We start from the raw sequence: 19015 nt of genomic DNA on the forward strand, positions 1-19015 counted from the left end.
AATAGCCAGTAAAAATGTAACTTTGGGTAAAATTCAATTACTAGATATTAAGTACACTGCCTGGGTGCCTGCCAAGAATAAATTTAAAGAACCAGAAAGAAAATAAACAAAAAAGGTGATGAGAAAACAATGGATGGGAACAACCCTGTAGTCAGTCAACAAAAAGCAGTTCAAGCTTCAGCTTTTGTACAAGAGATGGCTTCCAGTAATTTAGGGAAAAATAAATGTACGCAGGGATGATTAAAATAAATTAAACATTAAACAAATGCATGAACACACATAAAAGGTTGAAAAACAGAAACAACTTTGAACAGCTATTTAGATGAGCTGATAAGACTGCAAAAAATCAGAGGCTGAAATAAAGAAAGGGCTGACGGAATATGAGGCTTCTCAAGAAGAGCCGTTTCAAAAAAATGTTAAAGTTAGAGGACAGCACACCCAGAAACACATGAGATTTCTGCTGTACCAGAGATACTGGAAGGAACAGACTGCATTGATTTTATGAAAGCACAAATAAGCAACTGAACTGTTATTCCACAGCAGGGTTTGTTAACTAAAAGGGCTCACTGAGTTTATGCTCCATATCTGGATATGAGAATGTAGTCAAGACCAATGTTACATTAGTAAAGATGTAATCATACCAGCAGAAAGAGCGGATACTGACAAAATGGTGGCAGAAAGACAAAATATTAAGCATCAGAAACAGCAGTATGTTTATAGAAAATGAGTTTTCACTGTACACTAAGGAGAAGAGAAGCAGATTGATCCCAATAATCAGGGAATGTTGAAAGGCAGGTTTGAGATTCAAGATGTTGAATCCAACTGTCTTCAGAATATTTTTCCTGGAGGATCAACAGCACTTTTGCATGCAGAACAGGTTAAGGAGGAAATAAAGTTTATCCAACAAAAAAGACCCAGAAACAGTAGGGAACTCTGCCTCTCATTCTTCTGAAAATAAAGTTCATAGAGAGACTTTGCCAGTGAAACAGTTTCCAAAGGGAAATGCTTGGGAGACAGAAAACAAGCATAAGAGTTGACTAGAAGAATCAGGAGTACCTTGGACTTGAACCAGTGTCTGGTGTAGGGAGATCGAGATGGACAGGATGAAGACCAGCAACAATGAAATTAGCGAATAAATGGGACAGCATAAAGCATCAGTCATATTTGTGAAATACAGCTTTGCAAGAAAAAGTGGCCGAGAAAGACTGGACTTTTTCTGTTTAACTTGAGGGTGGACTGCAAAGCATATACCCCCACTTTATGTCATTAATTTTTAGATGGACACTAAAAACTGAAAAACTGTAAATAAAACAACTTTTAATCCTATTAGCATTTTTATATAAATCATTTAATAATATGATATGAAGAACCAGAGGCAAGAATTAAAGTGGGAGGATTCCTGTCTGAAAAGTTGTGTGAACGGAGGAACCGGGCAGGGGTGTCCTCTTTCTCCTTTGTTATTTTGCTTTATGTTTAAGAAAATCAAAGGTATAATTAGTAAGCAATCAAGAAGAATCAGCACTACTTGCAGATGATATTTTTTACCTGATAAATCCAGAGAAGGACATCTTGGTATTGTGGAACATTTTAAGATTGTTTCAAATCGCTTTGGGATTTAAAATTAATGAACATAAAACAAAGGCTATAGCCTTAAATTATGTACCCACACATTAACAGGTTCAGCAATAGTGAAATTTAGGGAAACATGATAAGATGTATTTAGAAGTATGGATTTAAAAAGGCCTCTGTTGTGGCAGCTAAGCAAATGAGGGAAGAGACTAAAAAGCTAATACAAAAACTGAGAGACTGGCAGCTCTTACTTATTGATGTAGATAGTAACAAACAAGCAGTGAAAATGTTTTTAGTCCCTTTAGTTTTACATACAGGTCAGACATATTTTTATCAATGATAGGGGAAGTTGTGGGCAATAATTAATAAAGAGCTGAAGGAATTTATCTGGGCGGGGGAAAAAAGCAAGTGGGATAATTGGACCCTTACAATAAAACAGGGTTTGGGATTACCTGATATGAAGGGATATTTTGGAGCTACACAATTACAGCTCTTATACATAAAGAAGCAGAACTTATAATTCAAAGTGAAAAGTGATGGTGAAGAAGTGGGGGAAAATTCAAGAAACAAGGAGAAAGTGGGACTTTGGATGTAGATCCTTAAGGAGAAAAGCAACAGACATACAGAATATTATATTTATTAAATAAAAGAAAGAATTCTAAGAGCAAAGCCAACACGAGAATGGAGAAAGAAAAGTTTGCATATAGGGATGATAACAAGCGGGGTACACAAACTAGTCAAGAGGTGGCTGGAATTTACTTGAGAAACTGGCAAAGGAAGCATGGAGCAAATAACTACAGCGGGAATGGAAAAAGAATGAGACGAGGCCAAGAAGACATTTGGACTGCAGGCTAGGGACTGGATTCCTTACTAGGGATTAATAAGAGTGTAGGCAAAGAGAAAAGGATAGGGGAATCTTAACTGAAAGACCTGCTCTGATACAGTTTTTAGCTGAATCTATAACAGAAGCTGATGTTACAAAAGGGATAATTAGAAAGGTATATAATACACTGCACATTAACTATAGAAATCAATTAGAGGAAATTAGAAAAGACTGTGAAGACAGGATAAGCAGTTTACAAGCTAACAAGGGGAAGACATAAGTAATGTCTCCAAAGTATGCAACAATGTCTAGAAGGATTAGCATTCTTGACTGGAAGTGTTTTCATAGTTATTTCTATACCCAGGCAGACTTCAAAGAATTTTTCTTCAGTTAGATGGCAAATGGAGATGTGATGGGGAAGAAAGCAGTAACTGGGAGCATATGTTTTCAGAGTGCAATGAGTTGGCAGATTTTAAAATTTCCTACAGAATTACTGTCAGAAATATTGGGTGAGCAAATGGGTATAACTAAGGAAATGATTCTTTTGAGTTGGGACACAAGACCTGAATTACTTAAACATAGTAAGGCCTTAAGTTTAACTCTACTGGCTGCTAAAAAAGCAATTACTAGAAAATGGAAAACAAAGTCTAAACCAACTGTATTTTAATACTGAATACTGTAACAGATAAGAAAGAACTAGAAGTCAGATCTTTAAGAAAAGGGAAAAAGCAAAATTGAAAGAAATAAATGAAAACTGTAGGAAGAATACATGCAGAAAAATGTTCAGGAGAAAGGAGGAGCAGTGATGTTTAAGGGAAGACAGGAATTGAGGAAATTATGTAATGTTGGACTGATGGATAGCTGTAAAGAAAGAAAAGATATGTGATGGATAATGTATGTAGAAATAAAAAAGTTGACATGGTTTGTTTTCTTGTCTGTTACTGTATGCTTGCTTATGTCTTGAGTGATAATACATTTTTTTTAAATGCTGTCTTTGCAGGATGGAGTTAATCTGACTTTTCTTCAGACCTAGTTCAATGCAGATTAACTTACTCTTCCAAGTTTCCAATCCTTTGTTTCCTATAGCTTTCTTAGTAAACAATGAGGGCTACCATCACCCGGCTTGGGAATACAAATGTTATGCCCCTAGTTCTGGCCACTTTGGTGTCTCATAAGCCTCTGCTGACTTGGTGGCAATTAAATGAATGGACCCTGGATTCCCTGTAACAATGATGACTCTGCAAACTTTGACTGCTCACTCCCATCATCTCATGTCTGGCTATTCCAGCATCCAAGCTACTATTTCAAACAGTCAGGGCTTCATCCTTCTGTGACATAAGAGCTAGGAAAAAGCAGTGCTTGTTCAACTTAAAGCTGGCGAGTGAATCAAGGATAGCAGAAGATTTTCTTTTTTGGATGGAAGCAGTTTCACCTAGCAGGTATTAAAATTTGAAAAGTCTGAAAGTAAAGTTTTTGTGTGGTATAGCCAAATACCAGCTATGCAAGTGTGAATCAATGGTATACTAACACAGTATAACAGAGCTTCTTCACTGTCAAGTGTCCAGCAATTAAAGAGTCTGCTTGTTCTTACCTGCAATTACCTTGCAACCTGTTGGATCACTAAGCCTCTGCTCATAACCCTCTACACAGTGGCAATGGAAACTGCCATACGTGTTGGTGCACATTTGACTACACGGGAAAGTGGTGGTACACTCGTCAATGTCGATGCACGTCTTCCCATCATCTTTCAGCCTGAACCCAGGGCGGCACCTGCACTGCAGATTTAAATATTTGACATGTTCAAGGAATGCAGCATATGATTTTAAAAAACAATAAGGTTCCTTCTGAAGGCTTACAATTGAAAAGGTTACTTTAACAGACATAAAATCAATACAAAGTATTATTCCTTTATTTTTCCCAAACGAACCCCAAAACAAGTGCATAGAAAATAAGAATTTTATTTCTTTCTTATTCCTGTCCTAACTGTCATACCGACAAATTACAAAACATTTTATGAAGAAAATGTGTTTCCCTTTACTTTCTAATAGTTTCTAGTCTTTATATGTTTTGTGATTACTGAGATAAAATCAATTTTCAATGTATGCCTTTTGAGAAATGCTCCACAATTACAGCGCCATCACAGTACAACATAAGCTAAACCGTAAGGTGATTACATATAATTAAATAAATATTTGAGTGCAGTGGGAACACCCATTAGTTTATGCATGCACCCTTCAAGACAGGAGAAAGACTGAGGTTGTAGTGAAGAAAGGAATGATGTGGGTAGAAGAAACTCAAAATGGCTAAAACAAAACAAAGCAGGATCCAGGTACCTAAAAGGGAAGAGGAGGTAGAAGAGAGAATAAAAGAATGACTAAGGGAAGAAAAAATAAAAATCAGCCTATTACTTATTTACTTTGTTGCCACTTTGGCTAGATTAGCTCACTATTTAATTTTAATATTTATGTAACTAGTCACTACCTTTTTTCATTACAAGTTATGTCTTCCTAATTAGGCAGGTCCACAGGGATCAGCATTCCCTTACAGTAATCTGTTAAAAATAAAGGTGTTCACAATGGCCACAAAAATTCAGTCCAACATTATGAAAAATAATAAACATAGAGGAACTGCAAAAGTAGTCAAACAGAACTGAATAATTATACTATCCCAAATATACTACAAATAAGAAATAGTATACAGAGATCATATAAAATCAAAAACACTACACTATGGTACCAAGAGATTATATCTAACAGCTGAGATTAACAGCAATGTGAAAGTTAACAACAAAATCAAGACTTCAGTTGCAATACAGTCCAGAGTAAAGGAACTAAGAGGAAGCAGGAAGACTCTGTTGCAGTAAAACATAGACCCTTGGTACAGAGGGATGAAACCCCGATTATGACCAGTGTTCGAACAGTGGCTTGAGCACTGGAAGATCTGGGCACGAGAGAAGGGGAATGAATGGCCTTTGTCAGCATGCCAGCTCTGGGTGAAAGCAGAGATGGGTCCCAATCAGTGGTGACCCCACCTCAAATGGAGGCCTGCATATTAGCCCAGACTGTGAGGATGGCGTGGGGCTTGCCATCCTATGCTACTTACAGTAGCTCTCAGAGACATGTGTATGGGAGCAGGCATACCCCAGGAGGTGGGTGCTTGATACCCTGTGATGATGCAGTACTCTCCACTGCCGTCATTAACAAGAGTCAGACATGGGGACTAATTAGAAACATCCTAGCTGCTCAAGCTTGTGAATGCTTGGGAGGGTAGATACCCTGAATACAGATCAAGAGAATACAGGGTGATGTGTAATCTTCTCTCAAGAAGTCCCAATGTACTGGACGATCCTTGGACAGCCATACCCCTCTCTCACTTCTGTGCTAGAGAAATCCAGTACAAAAGAATGAATAGGCATCAGTTCAACAGGGGGGGGGGGGGGCTTCATGGTCAGCAGCCATCAGAGTAAAAAGTAACAAAAAAATTCTGTTGTTAGAAATGTACATCTCACCAGGGTATACAAAACTTTTCTTGAAGTTCTTCTGTCTTAAATAATAGGACAATACTGCATTCATAACAGCTGATCATTCTTTCTGTGGTAAATATACAATGCCCCCAAAAAAACAACCAACTCCCTTAAAAGGAGTGAATTCTGTGCAAGACATTAGCTGTACAATGGGAAGTTTAAAATTGACCGACAGCATCTAAGCTTCATGAAACCAAAGAAGACTCATACTAGCAACTTGCAGGTACAACTGACAGAATTTTCATCCAGAGAATGGTAAGGACTATACATTAACTAATGGATTCAACACTACTTGAAGTAAGATGATCGCAAATGCAACCAGTTTAATGCTATTGCTAGTACTCCGCTGGCCTTAGCAAATGCCTTAATACACTGAAAGAAGTGCCAGATGTCTAAAACCTCCTTGTTTGGTAATAATCACATGAAGTGCAGTTGTCATTGGTGACTTAATTAAATACCTGAAATTGTCAAAGAATTCAAAGAACATCTGGATCTAATTAACTCCCTAATAATATGTGCACCATGTTTGTTTTCTAACTGCCAGCAGAGCTGTTAATTCTATGACCTGGCTTCTAAGGTACTCTGTTACGAAAGATGTTACATTGATTTGTGGGAACCAAGAAAATGAAGTACAAATAAATGCTACTTGTATGCTGTACAGAACCTCATCTATGCCATTATGCTGATGACGTCTCACTTCTCCCTCATGGGGCCAAGTCCACCCCAGAAGTCAGCACGAATCGCAGCCAAGACCTTGTAATCCCGGACAGACTACTTCACAAGCACATCAGTACACAATAAATCTATGGCACTCTCAATGTTCTGTTCACCTTTACCATTCCTGTGATATCCAACATTAGCCACAGAACCTTTCTTTTGGCAGTCGTAACACGACACAATATACAGGAATCACCTCTGACAAACTTTTTCACCTTTGTTACATATGCTACAAATACAGACCTTTTACAGCACGACACTCTGCTTACTCTATGGGTTACAGTCACTCTTATACGCTCAGATAAGAAAGGAGTACAGCAGCAGAAGTGAAATGTTAACACTCCCTACTTTTATTCCTAGGCCACCAGTCATTTTCACCACATCCCTGACAATATTACATGTCCTACAACTGCTGTACCACAGGTTCAGGAGATTCAATTATGTCTCGACCCAGAGACAGCACCTCCACACAAACTAGGCTAAGCTGGTCATTTCATCAGAACCAAATGAAATGCAATAACTTACGCAAAGGTTTTAAAAACTACTCAGAATTAGCTGCACCCAGCATTAAAATGCAAGCCCAAGTGAAAGCACTTCATTAGACCACTCTAGACTATGGATAGTTAGGTTCTGAATAATACTCTGATTGAAAAGATTAATATTTCCTGCACCACACTCCATTATGTTGAAGTAACCTCTCCATGTGAAACGGGGTTCGATTTTTTACTGCCTGCATCCAGGATGCATGTACACTGCACTAGTGCAAGATCTGAGCAAGGCACAGCTTATTAAGGTGCATGTGTAATGCTGGTTGAAAAAAAGAAGTTATTTACTCACCATAACTTTCCGTGTGTGTTGTCCATCTCGCCTTCATTCTTCACTGGTTGGGTTCAGAACAGATCCTCGGTTCCAATTCGGCCTTATACAAAAGCTCGAGGTCTTCCACTAGCTCGTGGCTGTATCCCTATCCCATCATGCCCTAGGAATAGGTAACAATAAAACTAATCCAAAAACTTGTAGAGCGATGAAGGTCGGAGAACAATCGTTTCCAATTATGACCACTCTGTCCTCCAGGAGACAAAGGCTGGGGGGGGGGGGTGTAAGAATGAAGGCGAGATGGACAACACACATGGAACATTACTGTGAGTACATAACTTTTTTTATGTGATGTTGTCCTATCTCGCCTTCATTCTTCACTGGCTGGGACAGTCTCTCTAGCACCATATTTCTTGGGTGGCTCACAGGAGAATATCCTTCAGAACAGTGGACCCAAAAGAGGCCCTGTTCCTGGAGGCCAAATCCACTTTGTAATGAGTGATAAAGGTATGAGGCCTTGCCCATGTTGCTGCAGCACAAATAGTGTCAACTGGTAGTCTAGCCTGAAAGGCAGAACAGGTTGCTATGGCTCTTGCAGAATGACCTTTGACTTTATATGCGAGATCTTTGTATTACCTACAAATCTCACAACAATCTGACAGCCATTTTGAAAGTGTGACTTTAGACAGAGGAGCACCTTTCTTAGAGTCTGAAAAAAAAACAAATAATCTGTCAGACTTTCTGAAGTCCTTTGTCCTATGTAAGTAGAAATGTAATTGTCAATGTACATCTAGTTGGTGCAACATATATTCTGCCTTGCTGCTATAGTTGGGGAAAAAATGGTAGTTCTATGGACTGGTACAACCTAGATCCTGAGCATACTTTGGGTAGAAAGGATGGGTTAGTTCGAAGGGATACTCTGTCTTTGTGGAAAAGCATATAGGGGGGCTTTATAGATAATGCCTGTGGCTCTGAAACTCTTCTGGCAGAAGTGATGGCTATCAAGAGAATTGTCTTCCATGTCAAAAACTTTAGATCACAGGATGATGCAGGTTCAAAGGGGGGAGAATCAAACATGATAAAACAAAGTTTAGGTCCCATGGCGCTGGAGAGGTTTTAATGGGTGATCTTAATAAAATAGTGCCCTTAATAAAAGCTTTGCATGGTCTGTGAGACATCATATTTGGCCCTGGTTCACGTATATGAAAATTAGACATTGCAACCAACTGAACTCGAATACTAGCTGCAGCTGTGCCTTCATTAAATAGCTTTGTCAAAATTTCAAGAATGGAACTTATAGGGGCAGAGAAAGGATCAATGTGATTATTTAATGCCCAAAAAGAAAATCTTCCATTTGCTCATATATAATTTCCTCGTTGAAACCTTATGAGATGAGATCAAGATATGCTTCACCGACGGGGAAAGTTCAGGGAGCCTGACTATGTTCGGAATCGAAGCAGCCAAGTTGTCAGTTTGAGGGCTTGAAGAGAGGGATGGAGCATTTCTGACATGAGTCAGAAGGTCCGGAAATGAGTCCAGAATCCATGGCTCCTCCTGGAGATGACACCGAAGGAAAGGGAACAGATTTGATAAGGCCAGTATGGAGCGACAAGTATGAAATTCATTCTCAACGATCTGTCTTTCTGAAGAACTTTGGGTATCAACGGAAAGGGAGGAAAGGTGTAGAGGAAGCCCAAAGGCTAGTTGTAAACAAGTGCATCCCTTGGTGACTACAGAGGAGGGGGGATTAGGGAAAAAAAAGCTACTGCATTTGATATTCATGGACATGGCGAAAAGGTTCCAGCAAGGCTGGCCCCATTTGCGGAAAATCATCTCCGCCACTTCTAGTTTTAGGGACCACTCGTGAGGCATCAGGATCGCTCTGCTGAGTTTGTCTGCTATCACACTGGATTCCCCCATGATGTGTGCTGCTATTGGAAAGAATTGGGAGGAGGTTGCCCACTGCCAAACTCTCAGGGCCTTTTGACAAAAGGGGGCAGGACCTGGTTCCTCCTTGTTTGTTTATGTACCACACAACTGACATGCTGTCCGTCTGTATCGCAACAGTTCCCAGCAGAAGAGTCCTGAAATGCTTGCAACACTAATAGCACCACTATCATCTCTAGGACATTGATGTGCAAATAGGCCTTGTGATCCTGCCAAGTGCCTTGGACTGTACTTCCCAGATAATGCCCCCCACCCTATCTGGGAAGTGTCCGTAATCACTGTGACTAAAGGTTGCGGAAGGAGAAAGGGTCGGTTTAATGTCACATGAGGGGAGTGGAGCCACCAATGAAGGTCTTTCTTGCAACATTCTGTTATCAAAATTTGGTGAGACATGGGTAGTTCCTGCATGAACCAGTGAGTGAACAGTAGCCACTACAGAATTCTCATATGCAGACATGCTAATGGAATCATGCTTACTGCTTACTGTTCTTGCTTGTACTTTTTTCCTGGAAAGGTTTAAGACCTGATGTTGTAGGAGTTGAACTCTTTCTGGGGGAAGTTTTGCCATAATTTTTGTTGCATCTAGATCTGCTCCTATAAAAATGATATGCTGAGAGGGCAATAAGGCAGATTTTTTGTAATTTATTGTGATTCCTAGATGAGAGCAGAGTTGTAATGTGGTGTCTCTTGCTTTTATCAGTAGATGCTTGGTGGTGGCAGTTAGGAGCCAGTCGTCAAGATACAGAAACATTCGGAATCCTAGATGTCTCAAGTGAGCCGTGACTACTGCCATACACTTGGTGAACACTCTGAGGGCTGTAGTGAGACCAAAGGGCAGAGCCTGAAACTGGTAGTGACTGGCTCCCAGACAAAAGTGCAGATGACTCCTGGATAGCCTGTCCATTTTTATGTGGTAGTACGCATCCTGGAGGTCTATAGAGAACATCCAATTGTCTTTTCCCAGAAAGGGGAATATTGACTGCAGTGTTCCCATCCAGAACTTGTTTTTCTTATTAATTTGTTTAATCTGCTGATATCCAGTATGGGTCTCCAGTCCCCTGTTCTCCTTGGAACTAAAAAGTACCTTGAGTAAGTTCCAGATCCTATTTGGTCTGCGGGGACTGTTTGGATGACTCTCGTCTAGCAACTTTTGAATTTCTAGAGTTGCCTGTTCTCTTTGACTGGGAAGAACATCCAGGATGTTCTTTATGCTTGGGATGGGGAAGGAAAAGGGTACATAGTAGCCTCTGGATATGATGCTTTGTACCCACTTATCTTTTGTTATTTCTAGCCAGGCTTCTGGGTACAAAGATAAGCGACCCCTGACTGCCTCCAGAGGTGGACAGATGGGCTTCCTTTCAGGAGTGCTGAAAGGGCTTATCATGGAATGACTCCCTGTCGCCCTGATTTTGTGGACCCCCTCTGCTACGTGGACGGCGTCTTCCATTACTGCTTCCGGGGGAAGAATCATCACGTGTGTCCTGAAAAACACTCTAGGATTTTCATTACCACATTTTCCCTCCCTTTTGACCTTTTGGGCAGAGATAGTTTTTCCTTCTTGCTCACACCTAGTTAGTGTGTCCTTAACTTTTGGCCAGAACAAGGATGAGGCATCAAAAGGGGCATTAACAAAGGAAGATTTAAAAGGCTCCGCAAAGTCACACAAATGCATCCAGGAATGTCTCTTTAGGAAAATTCCTGAACCCACTGCTCTACTCGCTCCATCTGCTGTATAAGAAATGAGCCTCATGGATGAGTTCACCACAGATTTTAAGGTAGAGAGGTGAGAGGAAACCTTGTCTGATACTTCTGCAGCTACTGAAACTTGGAGAGTATCTCCTAGTTCTTTTAGGAGATCTCTTTGTAGCCTTATCAAGTGCATCAGACAATTCAGGGATCTGAAAGCAAAAGTAGCTGAACAGACAGTGTGCTTTCCGCATCTGACCATCATACGAGACGACTTGTTCAGTGGAAGGACAGATGAGGATGTTTCTGAAAGTTCCTATTTGGTTGCTGCTGCCACCACTATAGCATCTACTGGGACACTCTTGGTAAGAAAATCCATGTCTGATGGTGCAGAAACAAACTTGTTTGGCCACAGAGGAACAGGTTCCACTGAGTCTGGAGACTCCAATGCCTTTCATCTAACTAAATCCATGAGTTCATCGAAGGGCGGAGACACCCAAGTGGTAGAAGGGTGAGACCCGAAAGCCTTCAAGTATACAGACTTCTCAGAAGAGCTGATGGACTTCCAACTGCCTCTCTGTTTAAGAATCTCCAGGATATCAGCAAAGGAGACATCCTCAGAAGGTAACCGTGCGGACCCTACTGACTCATCAAGGTCTGTATTAGAAGTGACCGACTCCTCTGGGGAGTCTAAATGCTTCCTCCTGCAAAGTCTCTTATGAGAGACCTCTTCAGAAGGGTATTCTGAAGAGGTTTCGGAAGAGAGGGGTTCACCAAATGGGGCATCCTGAGGCCTAGGGTCTCCACTTGTCTGTGGATGGTGTGGTGCTGAGACAGACACTGGTGCCTTTGGGGGAAGAATGTCAGGACCTGAAAGTGGACCTGTCTGTGGAGACAGCACTCCATCACCTCAAAAGCCCCCCAACCCTGATTCGAGGAAACCTCCGGCTTCGAAGAGCCAGAAGGTATCCCTGGGACCAAGAGGGTTGGCTCCGAGACTGATGTAGAAGCCGAGCTCACCTGCGCCAAAGCTCAAAGAGGCAAGCTCGGATTCGACAAGTGTCCGATCTGACTCTCCTCCCCGGACCCAACTGGACAGTGTTGGCTACTAGACTCCTCGAGTTCAGACAGAACAGAGGATGTCAGAGCAGACGCCAGGCCCAAAGATCCTGGGATAGGTCTCGGCACCGACAGTTCCACTGCAATCAGTTACAGACATTCCAGCTCTGAGGTCCCAGGTTGGTTCAGAGAAGGAATCGTATTAAAGGGATAGTTTTGGTCAGTTCTGAATCCCTCTGGGTTGGAGTCGACAGCAGGTGGCAAGCACCAGTGTCCGTAAAAGCTTCCACACCACACGATCCACATCATCAGAAAGGTTCCTGGAGGAGGAAGGAGGAGATCTAACTGGTTGCAGCAACAGAGATATCAAAGTCAGAGGAAACCAGCTACAAATTCTGGGGACCAGCTCCGTAACTGAAACTCCATCAGCACCGACACAGAAGGAGTCGAAGGAGATTTTTTGGGCCCAGCAGTCTTCGGTTCCAGAGATGCCACTTTTGTCAATTTTCAAACTGGCTCCGATTGACCAGGAGGAGGAGATGACCTCTTTCCCAACTTTTCAGACTTAAAGGAAGGAGATTTTCTCAATTTAGAAGTGCCCTGACCTTCAAGAGCTTCAGAGAATGGGGTCTTCAGTAAACCTCTCACAATCAGTTTATTTTTCCTCTCAAGCAGCATTCTACAGCTGAATGAGTGACAAATGGTGCAGGAGTCCTGTAAATGAACTGCTCCAAGGCAGTATACACAAATAGTGTGACCATCAGTGAGAGACATTTTTTTTTGCTACACTTTCCACACTTTTTGAAACCAGAGGGTCTAGTTTCCTTAGGTTCCTTAGACATACTTGTATACAACACTCAATAACAACAATAACAATAATAATAACAGTTTAACACTATAACAATAAAACCAAGACTAGCACTATAATTTTTTATATATATATATTTTTTTAACAACAAAGAACACCACCAAAGATCATCCTTAACAATTACAGCAGAAAAAGGGGTGTCAGTTCTCTAACTTAAGCAAAACTGTCTCAATTATAAGGGGAGAAAGGGAGAAAAAAATGGTAGCCCTCTAACCGAAGCAGGCAACGGCAGCCCTCTAACTCAAATGACCTGACCCTTTAAGTGAATTGTAACAAACGGGTAAAATAATACACTTTACAAGACACTAAGTTAAACAAGCTCGTATTCTATTTAAACATACCAAAGGAAGCTCTCTAAGAAAAAAACGGGCTTAAGGCAGTAAATTAAGGCTGGAATAGGGTGGGGAAGAAAAGGCCTAGCGGAAAACATAGGCCAGAAGCAAACAACCACAATAATGATCACGCTAAGTATCTAATAAAACTCTAACAGTTAAGTATTGAGAAGACAAATAGACAAAAATATTTCAATAATAAGTAAAGAATTTCCCCTCTTAGCCAGAGCCAATATGGAAGCACCCGATCTGTTTAGCAGCAAACGAGATCTGGGGAACTTTCCTAGGGCATGATGGGATAAGGATACAGCCACGAGCTAGTGGAAGACCTCGAGCTTTTGTATAAGGTCGAGTCGGAACAGAGGATCGGTTCTGAACCCAACCAGTGAAGAATGAAGGCGAGATAGGACAGCATGACATCATGTACTACGCAAAGTGTACACCAGGACATGCATCTTTTAGAAAAACAGGTGGCATGCATGCACAACGTCTGTACTGGGATTTTCACAAAAAATGATAAGCGTCATGTAACCCCTATACAACTGTGTACATCTTATAAAGACAAAAACAGCCAAGTCCAGACATCAACAGGTGGGTCACAGAATACAAGGGGAATTAAAAAAAAAAATGGAAAAAGCTCAGAATCAATATTAGACAAAAACAGGTCATAGCACAGAAATACAGATGTTACAGAAGTAAAACAAGTCACAGAATGAAAGTACAGATACAGAGAATGTGACAGAACAAGTGTAAGTAAACTGAAATGATAAAACACTAAATAGATACAAAAAAATACATTACAAACATTCACATGTAAGGGCACAACAGCAATCTGACATATGAAAACAAGCATACAGTACGCAGCACAAATACTGAGCAGCAGCACTTGAACATACAGAATAATAAACTAACAAAATGTGCAGAACTATGGAGGATGACACCGTTCCATGCTATGTGCACAGCCCAATTAAAGTTAAGTACATAGTAAGCTCTGGGGCACAGAGGGGTGGAGCAGTGTTTATGTCCTAGGCAACATGGGTTCTGCTACACAACAGACACTGAAGATGGCCAAGGAAGGAGAGGACTGAAGAGGCACTGCCAAGCTCAGCTCTCCCTGGGGATGAGTGAAGGAAGTATCTCAACGGCACATCATTCATTAATCAATCCACAATGAGCACTGGCAAACTAGTAAGAGCCATCCACTTACAAAGAGGGGAACATTATCTTTGTAAACAAGTGACATCCTCACACTGCATCCACTGCATGCTTGAACCTATGAGCTTACTGTAGCATACAAGAGAAGGGCAGGATGTAAAGCAAAACTTCCCTTGTGGTTGAACATGCGACAGTTGCACTACAATCAGCCCAGTGGTGGCTAGGATAAGTGCAATTAGCTAGATGGTCAGCAAGAATGGGGTCAAAAATGAAAAAAATGAAGCAATTACCAGAGAAACAGAAACATGCACACAAAGTGAACATACCAACAATATAAATAGAAACTCTACCATATATCTGGCAGCAGCAAAGATGTTCAGCTATAACACTGCCAAAACATCAACACTACAGTGTGACATGTAGCAATAAGGCAGCATAAATATAAAGTTAGGTCTCAGAATACATGAACACTTATCACAGTACAGAAAAAAATGCACAAATAGACAGGGGACAGTTAAATACAACTGCAAAAAGTACTCATCGAAACAACAGAAAGGCTTCATTTTACCATCTGATCATCAAAAGGATCCTCCTTGGAAAAGCTATAGGTTCAACCTTTTTCCATTCTAGATTGGCATTTAGTTCTCTATCTCCCATAGGTAGATGCTCTATGCTGGTATACAGAGTAACATCACATATCACATGGGAAAAGTGCACCTAACCCCTCAGCTTACCATCACCCTAACAATGAACAGGCACGACTCTTGCAAATCTAGAAAAAACTATTTAGTTTTTGTGGGCTTACTTTTTTTATTTCATATTTAGCCTGTTATTCATCAAAAATGCCATTGAATCCCCATGAAAAAATACTCTGAAGACAGTGAAGTATAGCAACTTGAATCTTAAATCTGGCGCAAGGTCCTCTGACTGTAAGGATAACCTTCTGCCTAGTGAATATTCACTTTCCTTAAACACACTGGTACCCAATTTTTAATACTTTAATCTTCTGCCAGAGCACTGTTAAAAGCATCTCTTTCTGCTGTTACAAGTGCATCTTTACTAATATAGGTCTTGGCTGCTTTATAGAAGCCAGATTTGGAGCATACATATGATGTGCTCTATAAATGAACAAACCCAGTTGTAGAACACTGTCCCAGTTGCTTCTTTGTCCTTTCATAAAATGAATGCAGTCTATTCCTAGCAGTTTCTCTGCTATAATAAAATATAGCAGGTTCTCTCTCAGTGTTCTCTCTTCTAACACTACTACTTTTGTAACAACTCTTCTTGAGAAGCCTCACGTGCAGCTAGTCTTTCCTTCAACTCAGCCTCTCATTCCTGCAGTTTTATTGGCTTATCTAAATAGCTACTTGAAGCTGCTTTTATTTTTTCCAGCCTGTTGTCATTTTACCTTACACATTCCTTACTTTCTCCAATTTTCTTCTTGGATGTCAGACAGTATAATTAGTAAAGAGTAACTACATTTTTTCCTAAATTAATGAACTGTACTTGTTTTGTAAAAAATGATGCAGTTTTCACACACAGGGCTCTGCTTAATCTGTTTCACTGGGTGCTGCCCATCTTGAAGTCCCAAGGAACTAGTCATTCTTAGACATGGGGAATGCAACACGTTTTTTGTTCTTCTGTTATGGGATGAATACTCATCATATGAGGCAGTCTCTCCCACTGCAGCCTATAACCTTCCACAATGTCATAGTTGCCTCTTGTGATGCTAGCCCAGACCAGAAGGTAATCGGACATCCTCCCAGTTAGCCTGGTGGAGGGAAAGCAGTTTAGGTTTCTGTTGGAGTAAGGGTATGGGAGAGAGAAGGGGGACTCCATGCAGTCTCAGTTCCCTGCTGGTGAAAGACCACTGTGTACCCCCCTCCCCCGGCTTTCCTTTACTGTCTCTCTGCCATTTCCTGCTGAACTGACCTTGCTTGCCTTTTGGTGGCTTATCCTTTCCTTGCAAGCAATGGAAGGCTCTTTGCTCAGATGGAGTTTCTCTCACACTGTAGCAAGATGGGATGAAATGGCTGTTTTACATTTGCATGACTTTACCCCTCTCTCCTCAGTTTTCTTAAAAAACATCAGTGGTTGAAGTCCCAATGAGCACATCCTTGTCTAAAGGGGCATTATGGTGTTGTGCTTTGACAACCTCTGATAAGGTTGCAGGCCTCAGGATCTCTCCTAGTCACAGACCCAGTGGCTGCTGTCCTGGATGATGCATAAACAGCATATCCACACTTGATGGTGTTTTGCCACTTGACTAGCTGTCAGCGAAAGCTCCCACGGTTTTGTCATCAGATTAATATCAGACATCTCTCAATTTTCTCTCCAAGATGGTGAGGCAATTTATAGACCTGAAGACCAGGCTGAAAGTTGTACAAACCTTTTTCCTCAAACTATCCAATGCTTTACTCTTTTTGTCATTTCAGTTGTGTGTCGAAGACGCCAACAATTTTACTCCCTTTTCTGGATCTAAGAACACCACTGCTGGATCTGCCACAAGACTGCTGTACAGACATTCAGGAGGCTGACAGTCGGGTTCCTGGGAGGCTGCCATAATGCATCCTCAGAAGTCTTCAAGAAAGGAGGAATGGCAACGCCCAGGATGGCTGCACAGAGATCAAAAGGTTCATTAGAGCTCTCTTGGTGTGAGAATAAAAATGGAGATGAAACAGCAAGTAAAGGCTACTCATTTGGATACATTTTAGTTTTTGGCTGGTAATTCCACTGTCTGGATTGTTAGCAAAAAGAAATTTGGAGAAATCAATCAAAAAACTCCCACATTTACATGTTACCTAAACCCTGCCCTCTCTCCTTTCCTTTTTCCTTCCTGACATTTCTCCCCTACCTTATCATATCACCTTCTTCCTTCTTTTTCCACCTTCCCTGTCCATTCGCTTCTTCCTCTTCTAGTCTTTACCCCCCTCCTTTCTTGGTATATCTAGAGTTACCTCCTCTCTCTACTTTCTCTTACCATATTCTACTTCTTCTAATATTTAATCTAATATTTTACTGTTTTTAGTAATGTACCTATAATGTTTATAATTTCTCATGATGTATATGTTCCCATGATGTAAGAATTCTTATGATGTTCATAATTTCTATTTTGTCCTTCTCTAAACCTTGTAAAATTTTTCATGTGGAGCTTTTCTCTCGAGGACTCTGCTGAAAATGGGCTTATCACCGAGTCGGACTAGCCCAGTTAAACAGACAAACAAATAAATAAATCAGCCAGAACAGAAGACAGAAGAAAAAAACTCTGTATGGGAAGAACCCTACCCTATTCAGCACAAAGTAATTCAAGTTTCAGCTTTGGTACAGTAGATGGTTTCCACTAATTTAGAGGGGGGAAAACATAAGTCAAATCCACTCATAGTGGTTTAAAATAAATGAAACTTAAAAAGAATATGTAAAATCAAACAACAATGATAGAGAAAAGCTTTAAATAGTAATTCAGATGAAAGGATAAAAATGCAAGAATCAAAAGTTAAAATGGCAAAAAAAGGATGGTTGAGCATAAGGCTTCTCAAGAAGAGCCATTTCAAAAAAATAAAAAAAGAGAAGAGAAAATCTGAAATTTTCTACTGTGCCATGGAAAGCAAATTAAAAAACTGCTTTAATTTTATGAAAGCATAAATAAGCAACCGGATTAGTGTCCCTATAACAGGAATTGTTAATTGAGAAGGCAAACTGTGTATATGCCCTGAACTTTGCCATAAGGAAGAAACCAAGACATTCACAAGCAAGTGTTCTGGTGCTCTAGAAAACACAGAACAGCAAATTTCAAAAATCTCTATTCCCCTTTAAGCTTCTTTTTGCAGGGGGTGCCACCCCCATGTGGCGAGCAAGACCCTCGCACACCCCAGACCTATATATACCAACTCCAAGATCACCATACCTCTGAGAAATACTTCCAGAAATACCACCTCGAACTTACTATATGCAAATCGTTCTTTTGGCCATTCAATCTCCATATTTACAGACTTACTCTAGAAGATTCTAACATTTCAAATTGTTATTGTACCCATGTCATTACTCAATGTGTGAATTTAATAAAAGTGTTTAAAAACAGAATTACGAAACAGAACTAAAGGAACTGTTGATAGACAGGCTTCAGGAGGTCACTAAGGCCAGGCAAGAGTCATGTGGTGACAATTTGGAGGGGGAGAGGCCTGAGGGAGGGTTTGCTGAAGAGGACTGGCATGGATAATCAAGGACCAATGCTATGGTAAATGCATAACTGTAAAATCTCAGATTATCTATTCCAGCCACTTAATGGATGGGACAGAGTGCAGTACAAAAATCAACAGAATTTTTGAAGACAATGGAGGAAATGGCTACTGCCCTCCTGGAGTGAGCGTTCATAACAGATATAAAGGGTTTTTAAGATGCAATAGAAATAAAAGAAATACCATCAGAAAGCCATATGGAAAGGGTAGCCCTAGATATAATTTGTTCCATTTTTGCAGTGGAGAAGGAAACAACTGCTTATTTTGTATGAATTGTTTTGTGTT

General features: G+C 40.6%; 1 protein-coding gene across 1 annotated transcript in view; it reads right to left on the minus strand.

The window, feature by feature from the left end:
• The window catches only part of LRP1 (LDL receptor related protein 1), a 2772300-nt gene that overhangs the window by 736726 nt on the left and 2016559 nt on the right, over positions 1-19015 (minus strand). Inside the window, exon 56 of the mRNA XM_044083629.1 lies at positions 3984-4167. Within this exon, the coding sequence (XP_043939564.1) occupies positions 3984-4167 (184 nt within the window). The remainder of the gene's footprint in view (positions 1-3983; positions 4168-19015) is intronic.

This window comes from Protopterus annectens, chromosome 9.part0, assembly GCF_019279795.1.
Source record: "Protopterus annectens isolate FY-2018-M chromosome 9.part0, PAN1.0, whole genome shotgun sequence".
Classification (NCBI taxonomy): domain Eukaryota; kingdom Metazoa; phylum Chordata; order Ceratodontiformes; family Protopteridae; genus Protopterus; species Protopterus annectens.